General features: G+C 47.0%; 1 protein-coding gene across 3 annotated transcripts in view; it reads left to right on the plus strand.

The window, feature by feature from the left end:
* Dpp6 (dipeptidyl peptidase like 6) overlaps window positions 1-15,429 on the plus strand; it is an 827,976-nt gene that overhangs the window by 227,335 nt on the left and 585,212 nt on the right. The window contains exon 1 of one of the 3 annotated variants that reach the window (XM_023564980.2): window positions 13,632-14,016. The exons of the other annotated variants lie outside the window; for them this stretch is intronic. Within the exon in view, the coding sequence (XP_023420748.2) occupies window positions 13,774-14,016 (243 nt within the window). The 5' untranslated portion in view covers window positions 13,632-13,773. Of the gene's footprint in view, window positions 1-13,631; window positions 14,017-15,429 lie in introns of those variants that run through there. 3 annotated transcript variants of the gene reach the window in all.

A 15,429-nucleotide genomic window follows, 5' to 3' on the forward strand; every position in this document is an offset into this window, starting at 1 on the left:
TTAGATGAACCTCAGCCAAACACATTCCTTCTCCTTTGAGAACCTGCATGAAGACGTGGCCAGCTGTGGTGAATGCTTAGGAACGCATGTTGCATGACTAAGTCAGTGAAGCTCACTAGGTGGAGAGAGGCATTTGAGAAGACAGGTGGCTGAGGAGGAATCAGCAAGGCTGGCAGAACTCCTGAGAAGTCACAGAAGATCTCACCAAGAGAGGGACTTTAATGCTGAGTGTTGAAGTTAAGGCCATGATTATGCCATTTGGAAATCCATTTTCACACCTTCCTGGATTGTGCTATGAGGGAATGACTCATCACTGTGATTGGGACATAGTGCAGAACACTCCTGCAGTTTCCCTGTATGGTGCAGCACTCAGAGAGACCTGGGAGTGAACAACTCTCTATTACCTACACGACAGAACTTCCAAAATGGTTAAAATGATGTATACAAAACATGTAGGCATAAGTCTACTGCCAGATTGAACCTATTATTATCCTTCAGTAGAGTCCTTCATGTGTTGAAAGTCTACCTGTAATACATTCAGTTTTTTGGGAGTACCCAGTGGGCCTATGGGCATCTCAGCTCCCCACATCTGTGGTCTGTTTACATGAAAGCATACATTTTTAAAAACAAGTTGTAAAGCTGTTTTTTCCAAATGAATCAACAACTTTTCAAGAATCACAAAATGCTCAGACATGACCACCAACCCACTCTCCAATATCCTGTTTATTTTTTTCTCAAAGAATGCCAGATATCCTAGCACTGCATCTTCCCTCTAAATCTCTTTTTACTTTGGAAGAAGAAGGAGGAGGAGGAGGAGGAGGAGCAGGAGGAGGAGCAGGAGGAGGAGGAGAAGAGGAAGAGGAGGAAGAGGAGGAGGAGAAGGAGAAGAAGGAAAAGAAGGAGAAGGACGAGAAGGAGGAGAAGGAGGAAGAGGAGGAGAAGAAGGAAAAGAAGGAGAAGGACGAGAAGGAGGAGAAGAAGAAGAGGAAGAGGAGGAAGAGGAAGGAGGAGGAGGAGAAGGAGGAGAAGCAGGAGAAGGACAAGAAGGAGGAGAAGGAGGAAGAGGAGGAGAAGAAGGAAGAGGAGAAGGAGGAGGAGGAAGAGGAGGAGGAGAAGAAGAAGAGGAGGAGGAGGAGGAGGAAGAGGAAGAGAAAGAGGAAGAGGAAGAGGAAGAAGAGAAAGAAGAAGAAGAGAAGGAGGAGGAGGAGGAGGAGGAGGAGGAAATAAGTCAATTCTTGTTTGGCAACCAGAGCTGCCACCACCGAGAAGCTCTTGGTCTTCCTCTACTTCCTCAGGGCCAAAATTGTGTCCCTTCTACCACTGGCCCCTTGGGTGAAACAAGGCTGAAGATGATTCAGGATCTCTTCTGAGCCACGCGATGTTTTTGTACACAAATCCATTGAGGAGGCATGTCTGTTCCCCGCCAGGAGTGGAAATGTAGCTAATTTCAGCCTTTCTCCTCCTCCTGGAACATCTGATTCCTCAGTAAATGAGAAGGCAGAGTTCTGGTTCATTTACTGGCTTGACTTTAATATTTCTGAGAGCACTGCAAACATTTATAAAGCATCAGTCTTCCTCTTCATAGGAAACAAAAGTCTCCTAAAAGGCTGTCTCATTGCCCATGCAATGACTTGAATACAGAAATCTGCAGGAAGGGCTGTTTTGAGTCTGCCAGGCTGGAGGCGGGATGGAGCTGGCATTTCTGAGTTCCCACAGCACCCTCCAGCGGCAGCGACTTGCTCAGAGCTATTTCCAGTTGTGCTCAGCACTTTACCTGGACTCCTGTTTTGTTTCGCCCTGGCTTTCCTGTTTTGCCACTTTGGTTTTGACTGAATTCATCAGAAGATCATCAACAGAGAAAGCTGCCAGAGAACAGGACCTGCGGTTGTGTCGGAACCACAGAGTTACTGCCACAGAGATGCTGTTGGCGTGGCTGGGAGGGAGGGGCAGAAGAAGGAAAGAGAGAAATCTTGGGGACTCTGAGAGGTGCAACTGCCTACTTTTCCCTGTTGCTTCTTTTGTTGGGATCAAAGCAAAGAATAAACAGCACGTGAACAGAGTCAGAGCAATCAAGAGGCTGTGGGACAAAGGGACACTTTTCCCAACACCAAATTCCATGTGAGATCATCCAAGACACACAGACCATGTTCATCACATCTGCTTCCTGGCTGACCCCTTCCTGTGATACATAGTACCGATAAATATGAACTACAGCCTGAAATTCATGTTTGGCTTAAAGACCCTAAAAATTAATTCATGTCGTGGCTTTCACAAGCAATTGAAAAATGAAATTTATCTTGTAAGCTAATAAAAGCACATGCATACATGGAAAATCAGATTTCCCCAAGATAGTCTGAATATCAAACCTTGTACATGTTCATCTGCCCTGCAAGATTTTTTCCACTATGTTAATCCTTACTCTGAACAGGAGTGGCTGGGGTAGAGCACTTCCTCTCTGTTCCCTGGTGCAGTGGGTTCCATCCTGGCCCTGTGTCACTAATACAAGTTTGCTTCTGAGGAGCCTCTTTGAGAGATGAAATCTTTTTATTACACTCAGGAACGGTATGCATAGCTGAAACCACATTATAAATAAAGTGCTGATAAACATAAGGGTCTTATTTATTCTTTCCCTTGGCCTTTTGAGACAGAGTCTTGCTGTTATCTCAGGGTGGCCAGGAGCTACTATGCAGCCCAGGTGGCCTAAAACTTGCACAGATCCTCCTCCTTCAGTATCACAAGTGCTGAGGTTACAGGCATGTGCCACCATACCCAGCTCAAAGATTTATTGTCACATAATCTGGCAACCTGTGATTCTCTCCTCCCTCTCTCTGCCCCCTCTCCTTCCCTCTATACTCCATCAAGGTTGGAGTCAGTGGTTCTTGTCCTATAGACATATTTCACTAACTCTGTTCTTGTCACTTCCAAGCACACAAGGTCTTTGAGCATTGAAATACATTTCCCTCCAAATATTTGAATTAAAGGAATATGCAAAGGTCAACAAGAAGCCAAAATATAGTGATATTTTCCCCCTAGATTTATGGACAATGACAAACAAAATCCAGATGGAAAAACTCAATGATTTGTGTGCTCCATTAACTGCAGCCAGCAATCATATTTCTACAGTTGCATCTGAGCTTCCCTTAATGTAATTCCAGAGCCCTGCGCCATAGGCAAAGCTAATGGGGTTGGCAGCCCTCAACACCCTCGTGCTCTGGAGGAGAATCTGATGCTTGTGGATCTGTCCTAGTGCATGGAGCCAGGTTTTGTCAAAGCCAGGAGTCTGGTTCTGTTTTGGGGGTACTTTGTTAGTGTAACAATGCCTGACTGCCAGGGGCTGAAGCAGAAGACTTTCTATGTGAAGTGAAGGAGGGTTCTGGGTTGAGTTCAGCAGCTCCATGCTCTTAAAAGTCTGGAGTGGCTTCACTGCAAATGTTCATCCTTCATTCTCATGACCACAAAGAGAGCGCCACAAGCCTCAGCTCTGCTTTCTCACTCAGCTGTGTTCAGAGGCAGAAAATAGGAGAAGGCAATGCTGAGGGAGCGTTTTCATCATCTCCTCTGGAAAATTAAGCAGAACTCTTTGGTTTTCTCCAAGTACTAATTCAATGAGTAATCCCTAGCCTTTCTCAGCATGTAGTTCTACCAAGCTAGGGTATTTTTAAATTGGTGAGCAATAGGACATATCTGTGTAGACTGCTTCTATCATGCCCTACAAAGGTAGATCTGGCCAGCACCAAGAAGGAAAGGATGAGAAGACATTTTCCCAAAGCTGAAAGTCCCCCCAGAGGTTGCTAGGGAGGGGTTAACAACATACGGACTTCTCCAGGCTCCTTCTCGAGGAAGAGATTTAAACAAACCAGAATTGCATTGAATTTGGTGATGACATTTTTCCTCAAATATCAGTGATGTCAGGGTAGATAGAAAAGTGTGAATCACTTCCGTTGAGTCTCTTTCTGTAGCTGGCTAACTTTGTTTGAGAGATGAAATCTTTTCATTACGCTCAGGAACGGAAGCCCAGGACTGAATGTGGCTTCCATGCTGAAAGCTCAGCTTCTATGAGCTGTGCCCATCTTATGGGTCTGCTTCTCATCATAAAGACAAATCAAATCAGGCCACCTTCCCTGGAAATCAGGAGCTATCTATGATTTTCAGGTCCTGAAATTCACATTTTTTGATTGGAGGACTTACCACAATGCAGATGTAATCACTGGTTAAGCTGTTAACCAGAATCTTTTCCAAATTTTCTATTAAAGTATCCATCACAGTATAAATACACTACCTGGAGGTCTGGAGTCTAATTAGGTGCCTATTTGGATAAAGCTTAAGCTTTATCTTAGAATACTGGTGATCTCTGTATTCTATCCTATAGCTTTATTTCAGATTTGATAATTTTATGTTATTTGAATAAATTGCCTACTCAAGAAAGATACTTAGTTTATGGATTTGAATATCCCGACTGGGAAATTCAGCATTCACTGAGATCATTTGGAGCCTTTTGCACCTCACTTGGAGCAGAAGTCAAGCTATGCTTGATATCACAGCTGAGGCAGAGAGAGAGAGAGGGAGAGAGAGAGAGAGAGAGAGAGAGAGGGAGAGAGAGAGAGAGAGAGAGAGAGAGAGCCTGAAAGACAGATACAAATATAACCTTATACTATTTCATCTTTTGCTCCAAGATAGCTAAGAATTCCTTTGAAGTCATTTGAAAGCATTACTTTCTCTAGCTTTCTTCATGTGGGTTGAAAAGGTTCTGTATAAAAGACACTATTGGGCATTGTTGGCTTATAAAGCAATGTAATGACTGTGATTATAGGTACAGAGAGGAGGACTGAGGTAATGGGATCCATTGGGGATTCAAAGTACACTCAAGGAAGAAATGGGACCCACCTCATCCTATTGTAGCTGAGAGCCTAATTTGTTGCTGTGAGTGAGGAAAAAAGCTGTTCGAATTGCAGGCGTCTATGGCTAATGGATTTATTTAACCAACCGGCAATTTCTGTTTACCTGTCAAGCAAAATATAAATATAAGCAATTGTTAGGGGAATTACTTTTTTGAGTTCCAAATTACTATGATTTGAAATGCAATTAGTGGTATAGACAAACCTATTTTTGCCTTTATGAGAAGGAAATTGTTCAGAAATGAGTGGAGTGGTGCCGATATAGTTGCAGTCCGCAGTGAATTGAATTACCCCAGAGAAGCTAATGGGTGGCTTAGTTTCGGTTTCACCGTTCCTAATGTGATCTGTTTTTATTAAGAAGAACTCACCATCTAGGAAGCGTAAGACACTGGGTGCACAGATCAGGGCTTTGCATTGACATCTCTCTGCTCTGCTCATGCGGGTGTGATCATAAAGTGCCTTCTGTCTACCCGAGTTCGGTCTCACATCCTATTTAAGATCTGCCATGGGCATGATGACTTTACCTACACATCTTAAACATGCATCATGAGCTGAAGACTGGTACCACTTAAGAAAAGCTACTGAGCGCCCCCCTCCTCCAGCATAGCACTATCCCATTTTAAAATTTGTATTTTTATTCCATGGAAATTTGGAGGAAATCTTAATATCTTAATATGTGGTGAAAAAGAAAATAAAATGAATTTTAATGAACATTTTAACATGTTTCCAAGGAGTTGATTCAGGAAAATGAAGTTCATAAAATTGAGCTTTTAACTTAGATATGTTTATTAAATTTATTGATTTTTAATTAAGGGCAGGAAATTTTTATTGCATGAAATAAACCACCAGTCCAAAGCAGAGGCACAGATTTTTTTAAAAATGAGATTCATTTTTGAAAGTAAGCCTTTTTTCACTTGTCTACAGAGTTCTTCTACTGAATTGAGCACATTTTGGCAAGATTAGAGAGGCACTTTGCTAAGGGACAGTATCAAAGTATCTCTGAGACAGATATCAACAGCTATGGCATCTCAGCTCATCCCGTATCTGCATCCTTTCTGGCAGCTCCCTTCTGACCACTGCCTCTCTTCTTTATAAAACCACCTTCTCCTTCCAGATCTATCTTAAATACTAACTCAGCACCGAAGTCACACTGGAAACTGTTCTGCAGTGACAGCTGTGATGCATGACCTGCTGGGATAAACCTGTTTTAAAGAAAAAAAGGTTCCTTTTATGTTCTTGAAAAATGCTTACCCTTGGGACAACCCTTGTGAGATGGATCCTCTAACCGTGAGAGTCATCCCCGGGGAACAAGCAGCCGCTTGGGGAGTCCTTCAGACTATCTTGGGGCCCTGTAGGCATTATCTTGTATGTAGCTCCCAAACTTGAATCTTGTCTCAGTCATTTTCTCAGCCCTGAGACACAATACATGACATTCACCGTTTAAAGCAGGGACTTTTTCCTGTTCATAGTTTATAGAGGTTTCAGCCCATAACTGGCTGGCTCCAAGGCAGGGCAGCATGGGAAGGGAGCAGGGCAGAGAGGATCTGGTTCCAGCGTGTTCCACCAGAAGCAGAAAGAAGGTGAAGGGGGAAGCCAGGGAGGGAGATCCTGGAGACTCTTCTGGGCTACACCCCCAGAGACCTACCTCCTTCTATCAAGCTTTACCTCCCAACCTTGCAGTTAGCTGTCCACTGGTGAGCATCACTTCCCCATGACCGGTCACCTCACAAGCTGCACCTCTAAGCACATGAGGCTTCGGAGGACTTCTAGACAGAAACCATAACAAGCACACATCAGAATCACCTTGAGGACTTGGTAAATACATATTTATCTGCCTCAATTTTGCCTCAGTTTGTCTGGAATGGGGTTTCAGAATTTAGATTTCTAATAAGTGCCCAGATGAAACTTTCACAATTGGTGGACAGGTCTAGAAACAATTGTGAAAGCCCTGCCTCACTGAGTTAAAAATGCTGCCCAGTACTCCCACAATACAAACCTAGGCATTGTGAGAAACACACTCATGACCCAGAGGTTTCCAACAGTCTTTTTCTCATAAAGCTTGCAGAGCTGTAGATATACCGAAAGGAGCAAGAAACTGAAAAAACTGTATCTATTTAAAAAAGGAAAGTATCACCAGTCTGATCATTTATAGCATCAGGCCTGATTCAGCGCTAGGCATGTTGACTGTAATCCGTGTGAATGCAAGTTCACTTTCCCACATCCTCTCCTCCCTGGAGCATCACCCAGCTGGTGCTGCTGGCATCCAGGTGTTTACAGAACAAGTACGTGAAATGCTTACACTTAGCCTCCACCACAGGAGACCATTTCTTGGGCAGGGATTTGACCTGGCTTTAGTTAGCTAATGACACTAGAGCTCTGTACAACAGATCACCCCCCAAATACGATGTTCTGCACAGCAAGCATTTACCCCAAGACCCAAACTCCCTCCACTCTGGTCAATCTGGTCCCCACCAGGTTCAGTCAGGTGGCTCTGTGCCTCTCAGCATCACTGGCCTCTGCCCCAGGCTGTGGGTGGCTCAGATATGCTGTTCCTCTGGCCAGTGCAAAGTGGCAGCAACTGCCTGGGGCCTGCTCTTTGATCACAGATGGCCAGAGTGCAGAGATTTGCCAGCCTAAGCAAACCAGCAAAGCTTCTGCCTCTCTCAGGTCCCTGTAAGTTCCACTGGCCAAAGTAAATTGCAAGATCAAAGACAAAGGCAGTCGCTGAGGTGAGGATACTTCCCAGAAGCAAAGGGGAGGTGGATATTTACTACCACATCCTGGTGTGCCATGGAAATAATGTCTGATCCTAAAGATGAATCCCATGGCCTAGAACCTGTGGCTTGGAAAAGGTGCCATGAGTCGTGTTCTCAGAAGAGGTTGCTCAGGCTGCTTATTGCTCATGCATTGCACTGTTGCACACCCATTGCACACCTCCACTGGGCCTCGTGGCCTTGGCACATGCACCTATGCTTGCTTGCTTTTATTTCACCTGGGAGTGGGTTATTTCCTCATCATTGTACTTTTCGTTGATACTGTTTTAGACAGAAATTATCTTCATTTGGACAACATTTTTTTGTACCAGGGTCAAACTCATGCTTACCAGGCAAGTGCCTGAGCAGCTGAGCTAAGTGCTACACACCCCATTCTGACATTTTGAAGTGGGTTAAAAAAAGGAAAGAAATCCGTTTTTAAGAGACTTTTAAAATTCAGCCAAGGGCACATCCAGGGAGCAACAGGCTGTCCTTGTCCCACGCTGCCCTCTTATAGGGTGGCTTCTGCCCTCACTCTAAGACATTTTGCCATCTGTTTTCTTGTTGTTCTGGGGATCGAACTCATGACCTCTTGCTTGCCAGGCAGGCACATATGCTGCTGAGCTAAACCCCTTGCCATCTCTTGTTGGTTTAAAGGATGCTGTCTTTCTTCTGTCTTTCTTATACCCCACAGCCATGGGACTGCTGAGAGATGCCAGGATACACAGGGGTTGGTGGTGATCTGGCCAGAGGCCAGTTTGCTGGGCTTTACTTTCCTTTCTCTGGCAGAAGAGCCTTCGTGCCCAGGTGAAAGACTCAGACTCAGACTTGCACTGAGTCTTCTCCAGTCTTAGTCCCTTAGTCTGGGTGAGCACCACGCCCCCTCCCGCCCTTTACAATTGTGACAGTTTCTCCAGGAGTCAGGCTTTCTACTTGGGGCAACATCTTCATTGGCCCCACTTCAGAAAGTGGCAGAGGTGATGGGGGGAGGTGTTTGATTGAAGGGATGTGTTTTGAAGGGGTTTCAGGCAGTGTGTGTTTAACCGTAATGAATCTTTCACTCACCGTAGTTTTCTATCCCCCTTGTATTTCCTTCTGTCTAGAGAAGAGTCTGCATTTGACCAGTCTCTTTCCACTCCACTGTTTCTTTCAAATCACAGCCTGAGATAAGAACCCCACAGGGTGACATGATGCTAACCCTCTCAGGGGATGGCCTGAGCCCTGTCTTACCTCTCTCTCACACTTCATCCTGCAGCCAACCACATTTACCCTGAAAAATGTAGTCCTTCAGAGTGCTTGCCAGGGGGCACCAGAGAGAACAGATAAAAGCTCTCTCTCCTTCCAGATCACAGCTACTGCCCCTGTTGAATAAAAAATTCAAGCACCAAAGTGCAGATGCTCATTACTTTCACTTGAGCATTAAAGGAAATATACAACTTAATTCACTGGGACCATGGATGGATGTACGTGGCCTGAAAAAGGGCAGGATGGGAGGCTCTGGGGAGTGCTGAAATCAGGTCTCTTCTAATGCAGCCATGCTAGATCCATGGATAAGTTCCTCTGAGAATGACTTGATTATATTCACCGACCCACAGGGACAAACAGAGATGCAGACTTTTCTATACCTTGTAGTATAAGACCCCTGAGAGCCTTGGGGAGGAAGTACTGTAGAAGCTATTGACATAAGTAAGAAATAGAAGATACAAGTTCCATGCATCCTCTGGGACAAGAAGTAATTATTTGTATAATTTCCAAAGCGGTATTGGTAGTAACAAAAAAAGAGCAAGATTTCATAAGGATTTATAAAGCTGCAAGGCAGGTTAGGGAAAAAATATATATGCATAGTCTACTGACATTGATCCAGAGAGAGGATGAGAAAGAAAGCTAAGGAAGAGAAAGGGGAGAAAGGAAGCCAGAATGTGGGTGAAGAGAAGACTCGAGCTGCGTCCAGATGTGGAGGAGAGGAAGGAGGAGAGGCAGCTGGATGGGGAGGGAGGCAATGATGCTGAGACCAGGCCTGCGCGGGGCAAAGAGAAGCAGGTGGCCAGGGCCACCCAGCCATTCGTGGGTCGGATGGCGATGAATTTGACAGCTCGTGTTGATTTCCCAGCACCTGTGTCTGTGTGTAGGACATGAGAGCAGTTAGTTGTATACATATTGTCACCTGTGTGCAAAAGCCAGGCAATTAAACAATGGCAGCAGTAAAAGTCAGAGTACGGTGCTATTGGGACATTAAATTTTAAAGTTACTGATTCTAGAGGAAGCCTGTTGATTGCGTTAAAATAATTATTTTCCTTTAAAACATATTGGTATTTAAATATCAATTTGAAAGCCTCCAATTCAACTCTACAGATTAACTTTATGTTTTATAAACACTCAGAACAGTAATTGCTGTGTGTGTGTGTGTGTGTGTGTGTGTGCGCGCGCGCGCACGTGTATGTGTATGTGTGTGTGTGTGTGTGTGTGTGTGCCATGAGTACCTATGGGCCTGTGTGTGCTGGATATTTCTTATTCAGAAGTTTGTAAGAACCCAGTTTCTAATTGATAGTCATCTTGAAATGACACTTTGTATGCTTTAATTTTTAATTTGAACAACTATTTCTAAGATGACAATATGTAACTTATCAACTAGTGATTTATTACTGTTTATTTTTCTGAAATTCTGTATTATTTCTACCCCTTTTTTCTGTTTTTTTATCCCTTTAAATTAAAAAAATAAAGAAAAGCACAAAAACAAAACATTTTCAGAGACAGAGACAGAAGAAGTTTTTCAGAGTTGGGAACATGCCTTGTACTTATGGGGTATTTTTTCTCAAGCTATTGAATGTTTGTTTCATGTTTCCCTATTTATGAAAAAACAAGGTGATACTATTTAAAAGATGCTGGTGCCCACCCTTGTGGGGAGGCCTTTCCTTTGGAATATACCCCTATTGGCCCAAATATTAGTTTTAGGAAAACAATAAAATCTTTAACATGATTATGCTCTCCTCCCTTAGCATGCAGAGAAAGAGAAAGTAAATTATGGACTACAGTTCTCACAGAACTAAGAAAACTGCTTACCTAATAAAAATCACATTTAGGCTGCTGAACACATCGTATTTTTGGTATTCCTATAATGCCTACCTTGCATGTACAGCAAAAATGTTTCTTTATTGTCATTTTAAAAACAATTATCCATCATATTCTGGTTCCTAATTCCCGTGACTTACCATATTTGTTTTAGACATTAGGCCCAGGAAAAATAAACATACCCTTACACCTTTGCTTAATAAATAGAGAAGACATACTCATATGAAGCCCGATTGAAAAGTGGGTAAGTGGGTATTTGGTTTTGAGCAGTATTGAGGAATTAGAATCTCCGCATGAGATGGTTCACAGAAATAATTTCAGAAACATTTTCACATCCAGCCCCAGCATGTAGGAGTGACGATCAGCTTCAATTCGGGAGAGTCAGGATGATCAAAGCCTGGGAGAGAGGAGAGAGATATGGACATGCTCCCTTTTGAAATGGTGCACCTGCCCTGGAATGCCTGGGATTTTAATGCCCCTTGGCGTACTTTTTGGTGCTTACATGTGAGGATATTTGACAAAGAATTGAATGAACTATGTCTTGTGAACATAAATGGCATGGCTTGCTGGCCCATCTCTAAAACCCTAAGCACGGTACTCTTTTGCATGTCGAAATCAGAGCCCCACAGTGTGTAAAAGATATGGGCAAATTGTGTGTCAAAGTTTCAGACACATTTGGAGGTGTCTGTGTGCAGGCGCACACGTACATCCTTGCTCCTACCTAAAACATTCCTTGAAAAGTTCCTGGAGCACTGTGTCCAAGGTGCAAGCAGTGAAATTCTTTAATTTGCTCGGTGGGCTCACCTTGCTCTACTGGGCCCTGATTTTTGGTATCCTTTCACGATTTAAAAATCATTTACACTTCTGAATAATCTCATAAGGGTTTTAAACCTTGACCAACGATAATTTCAATACCTGCAAGCTCACTGAAGAAAATAATTTTTGTAAGCGAGACAATTTGCATTCTTTATTCATTTGTTATTATTCCATTTGTCATTAAAAGATTTGATCTGTGATGGTTAATATGCATATATCTATAAAGTACAGTGTCTACAACTTCTGTCTCATATGACATTAGTGGTGTGGCATGATGCTTCGTATGCTGAGCGTTTGTGCAGCAATGTGCAAGTGTATGTCACCCATCATAAGCATGTAAGCAGGACCCCGGTAGCATCAGTGTGTAATGAAATGACATTGTCTTGCTGGAGGGCAGGGCAGCGGGAGTTTTTCTTTGAAGACTGCTAAGGAAAGAGCTTCCTTCTCTCAAAGGCATCACTGAGGTGAGAAGCCAGTTTAAAAGCTAGCTTTTGTCTGGTTAAATGGGGTGACTTTTAAAATTTAGTTTTCCACGTCTGTAATTGTGGCCTCAGCAGGCTGTTCCAGGCTCTACCTCCCCTAGACCCTCTGTAGGTTTCCATGCGGTGGTGATTTCGGAACCAGGCCACCTCCCTGAGCCCGGGTCAGGGGTGATGTTCGGGGATAGCAGGTGGCCTGGTGAGGCCTAAGCCTGCATTCTCTCTGGCTGCATTGCCTCTGATTTTGAAAGCCAACTGGGGCGCGGGGTGCAGCATGTGGGGCTTGCAGGGAAAGGGTAGAGGAGGAGGGGGCACCTCTGAGGCGCGGGAGAAGGGCCAGAGTGCTCAAGGGTGTGTGAGCCCCTGGTCCTCTGGGGAACCAAGAGCAAGTCACAGGAAGAGCCATCACAGGGCTGAAGCGAGGGGAGGACACCAGAGTCTGAGCCGAGCAGGGAGGCACAGTTTGCTTGTGCGCCACACAGGGGCGCTGGAGCACGTTTTAAAGCTGCAAAATGAGTTCATGCAAACCCCTGGATGGTGCAAGACATTTGGGGTCACCGTGCCCCTGTGGCTTCCTCTGGTGTGGCGCTAAGGGAGAAAGGAAGCAGGCGGAGCAGATTGGGATAGTCGCTGGCATCCTGCGTGTCCCGGAGTCTGTTGGGGAGGAAATGGAGTTGGCATCCACGCACGCCGGAGCCGCCGCGAGGGGCACGCTTGGCGGGGCTCTCCGGAGGCTCCCGCCGGGCTTGCGATCCCTTTGCTTCCCCTATCCAGGGCTGGCGGAGTAGGAAAACAATCCAGTTTGTTTTCCAAGGCCTGGAATGGGGGGGGGGGGGGAATGATGCCGCCCAGTCCCTCCCCGCCTGCTTCCCTCCTCCAAACCTTGGGGCTCTCTGTAGACTCTAGGGGACTTGACTGGCGATTTCAAGTTGGGCGAGAAAAGCCAGAACAGCTACAGGATCGGGCGCCCTCGGGTGCTCAGGGGGTGCCCTCGGAGGCACGGGGGCTGCTCCTCGTCTCCTCCCGCGTGATCTGTGCTTCTGCCCACGCGCCCGGTGGTGACCTCAGCGGGCCCGGGGCGCCCTCATCCGATGGCACTCACCCCCCCCTCCCGGCGTCCCGGGCACCTCCTGCACCCTTCCTGGTCCCCTAGGTCTCCCCAGGCTCCTCAAACCCAACTTCCCCGGGTGCCCAGGGCCTCCCCATTGCTGGGCCTGGCTGTGAAGGGCAAAAAGAGAGTCTTGTGGGGACCGGCCGCGGGGGCCTGGAGAGGCGCTCTGGACGCGCTCTGGATCTCTACGTGGTGCCAAATAACGCGACCTAAGCTTTTCCCTCCCATTATGGTTTTTTTGTTGTTGTTGTTGTTCCCCACCCACCCCCGCTCCCATCTCTTTGATTAGGCCGTACGTGGTTGTAGCAAGGATTTAAAAAGAGAAAGAAAGAAAAAGCAAAGCAAAGCAGCACAGAGAAAGCGCACACACTTCGCCCCGGCTCGGCGGAGCCGCGCGAGGGGGCGCAGGAGGCTGAGCCAGGCGGAGGCGCCCGGCGGAGACTTCACAGTGGCGCGCGGAGGAGCGGCCGCCGCAGGCTGCCTTGTTTCTGCCGCTTCTTCTCCCCTGCCGCCTCCTTTTTCCTTTTTCTTTTTCTTCCCTGTTTTTTCTGGAGGGGGTGGGGCTCGGGGACCCGGGAGGCGGCGGAGACGGCGAAAGATTCTGGAGCACTCGGGAGCAAGCCCTGCGGAGCGGCGGCGAGCGCGGCCCGATGGCTTCGCTGTACCAGCGCTTCACCGGCAAGATCAACACGTCGCGCTCCTTCCCCGCGCCGCCCCCCGAGGCCAGCCACCTCCTGGGCGGCCAGGGCCCCGAGGACGACGGCGGCGGCGCGGGCAAGCCCCTCGGCCCGCAGGCGCAGGCGGCGGCTCCCCGGGCGCGCGGCGGCGGCGGGGGCGCGGGCGTCCGGCCCCGGTTCCAGTACCAGGCGCGGAGCGACGGGGACGAGGAGGACGTAAGCGCACCGCGGAGGGCGGGCGGGCGGCGGCGGCAAGCTCGGGCCGGGCGCACCGGATGCGCGGGAGAGCGGGTCGGCACTGGCCGCCCTCCCCCATTCCCTGCCCTGTTCTGGGCTCCCGCGGCTCCCGAGCGCTCGGTCGTAGTCGCCGCCGTCCGGAACGGGTCTGACCCCCTCGCAGAGGTCGGAATTGGTGACTGGAGCCAGCAGGGTTTTGGAGCTGGGCATGCTGGGGTCTGGAATGCGCTAGGGCTTACTGGATTCGTGAAAGCCTGCTTCTGTCACAGGCTGCTGTGTGTCCGAGGAGGGAATTAGAATGTGCCTGAGCTGACAAGTTGATATGTTTTTCTCAAAAAAAGAAAAAAATTTCATTGTCCTGCTTAAGGCTCAGGGAACAACACCAAGTCCCTTCCTTCCACTGGTCACTGGATTCTACCCACAGCACCCCTTTGGCCTGTCCACTCTGTCCCTTGATGAAAATGCCACCAGACACTTTCTCCTTCAGTGATGGTGGCAGGGATCATGATCTTTTCTGAGGAAAACATAAAAGTACCAGGCTGGGATCCAAGCCCTGTCCCAGGCCCAGCCCCTTTTTGCTGACAGGCACCCCAGGTGTTGCCCTGTCCAGCTCCTATCCTTGGGCCAGCAACTGTACACAGACTGCTATCTGCCCTGAAAACTTCTCCCAGAGTAGCAAATCCTGCTCTTGTCAGGCTAGCAACCTGGGTCTCAAAGGTTGAATTTGCATATCCCCCTAGTAACGGATGACTCCTGCTGGACAGGAGCCAGCTCCGGAGAAGACAGGTTGAATTCCTTCAGGGGACTCAGAGTGTGGGGCAAGGAAGAGAGGAAACTTGTTTTTCTTCTGTTCTTGTGTTTCTTCTGAGATCTTCTGTTCTCAGAGCATAGAGACAAATCACCGAAGAACTCTCCGATCAGCTGGTCTGGCCTGGCCTGGCCCAGCCACAGAAACAAGAGTGGGTTGGTAGAAGTCATTTCATGTGCCTTTGAGCAGTTTGCTCAGTGGGGTCTCTTTGAACAGTCATGAAGCACTTGGAGTCCTTGCACAAGCCTGCAGGCTTCCTCACATTGCCAGGGCAGTGAGTCTGTCTGCACTGAGCAGGAGGTTGTGGCCATTAGACTGGTCTTGTCTTGGGTCATATTGCCTCACCATTGGTATTTATTTGTGCCCGAGGTGTGTTTGTGTAGGGAGGGGATGTTTCCATGGAGCTGATTCTCAATTGCCAGGTCCTACAAAACCAGCATGGTTACGTTTTAATGGTAGTTTTTATTTTTTTAAAATTTTTTTTATAATCAATATTATGGAATGGGATGGCTTTCACAGAGGTGACCAAGTTTGTGGGAGAGGTACTTTACATACTCGTACACACACATAACCTGGAATCAGGG

This window comes from Cavia porcellus, unplaced genomic scaffold, assembly GCF_034190915.1.
Source record: "Cavia porcellus strain 051 isolate PalLab524CR breed Dunkin Hartley unplaced genomic scaffold, mCavPor4.1 scaffold_6, whole genome shotgun sequence".
Lineage (NCBI taxonomy): Eukaryota > Metazoa > Chordata > Mammalia > Rodentia > Caviidae > Cavia > Cavia porcellus.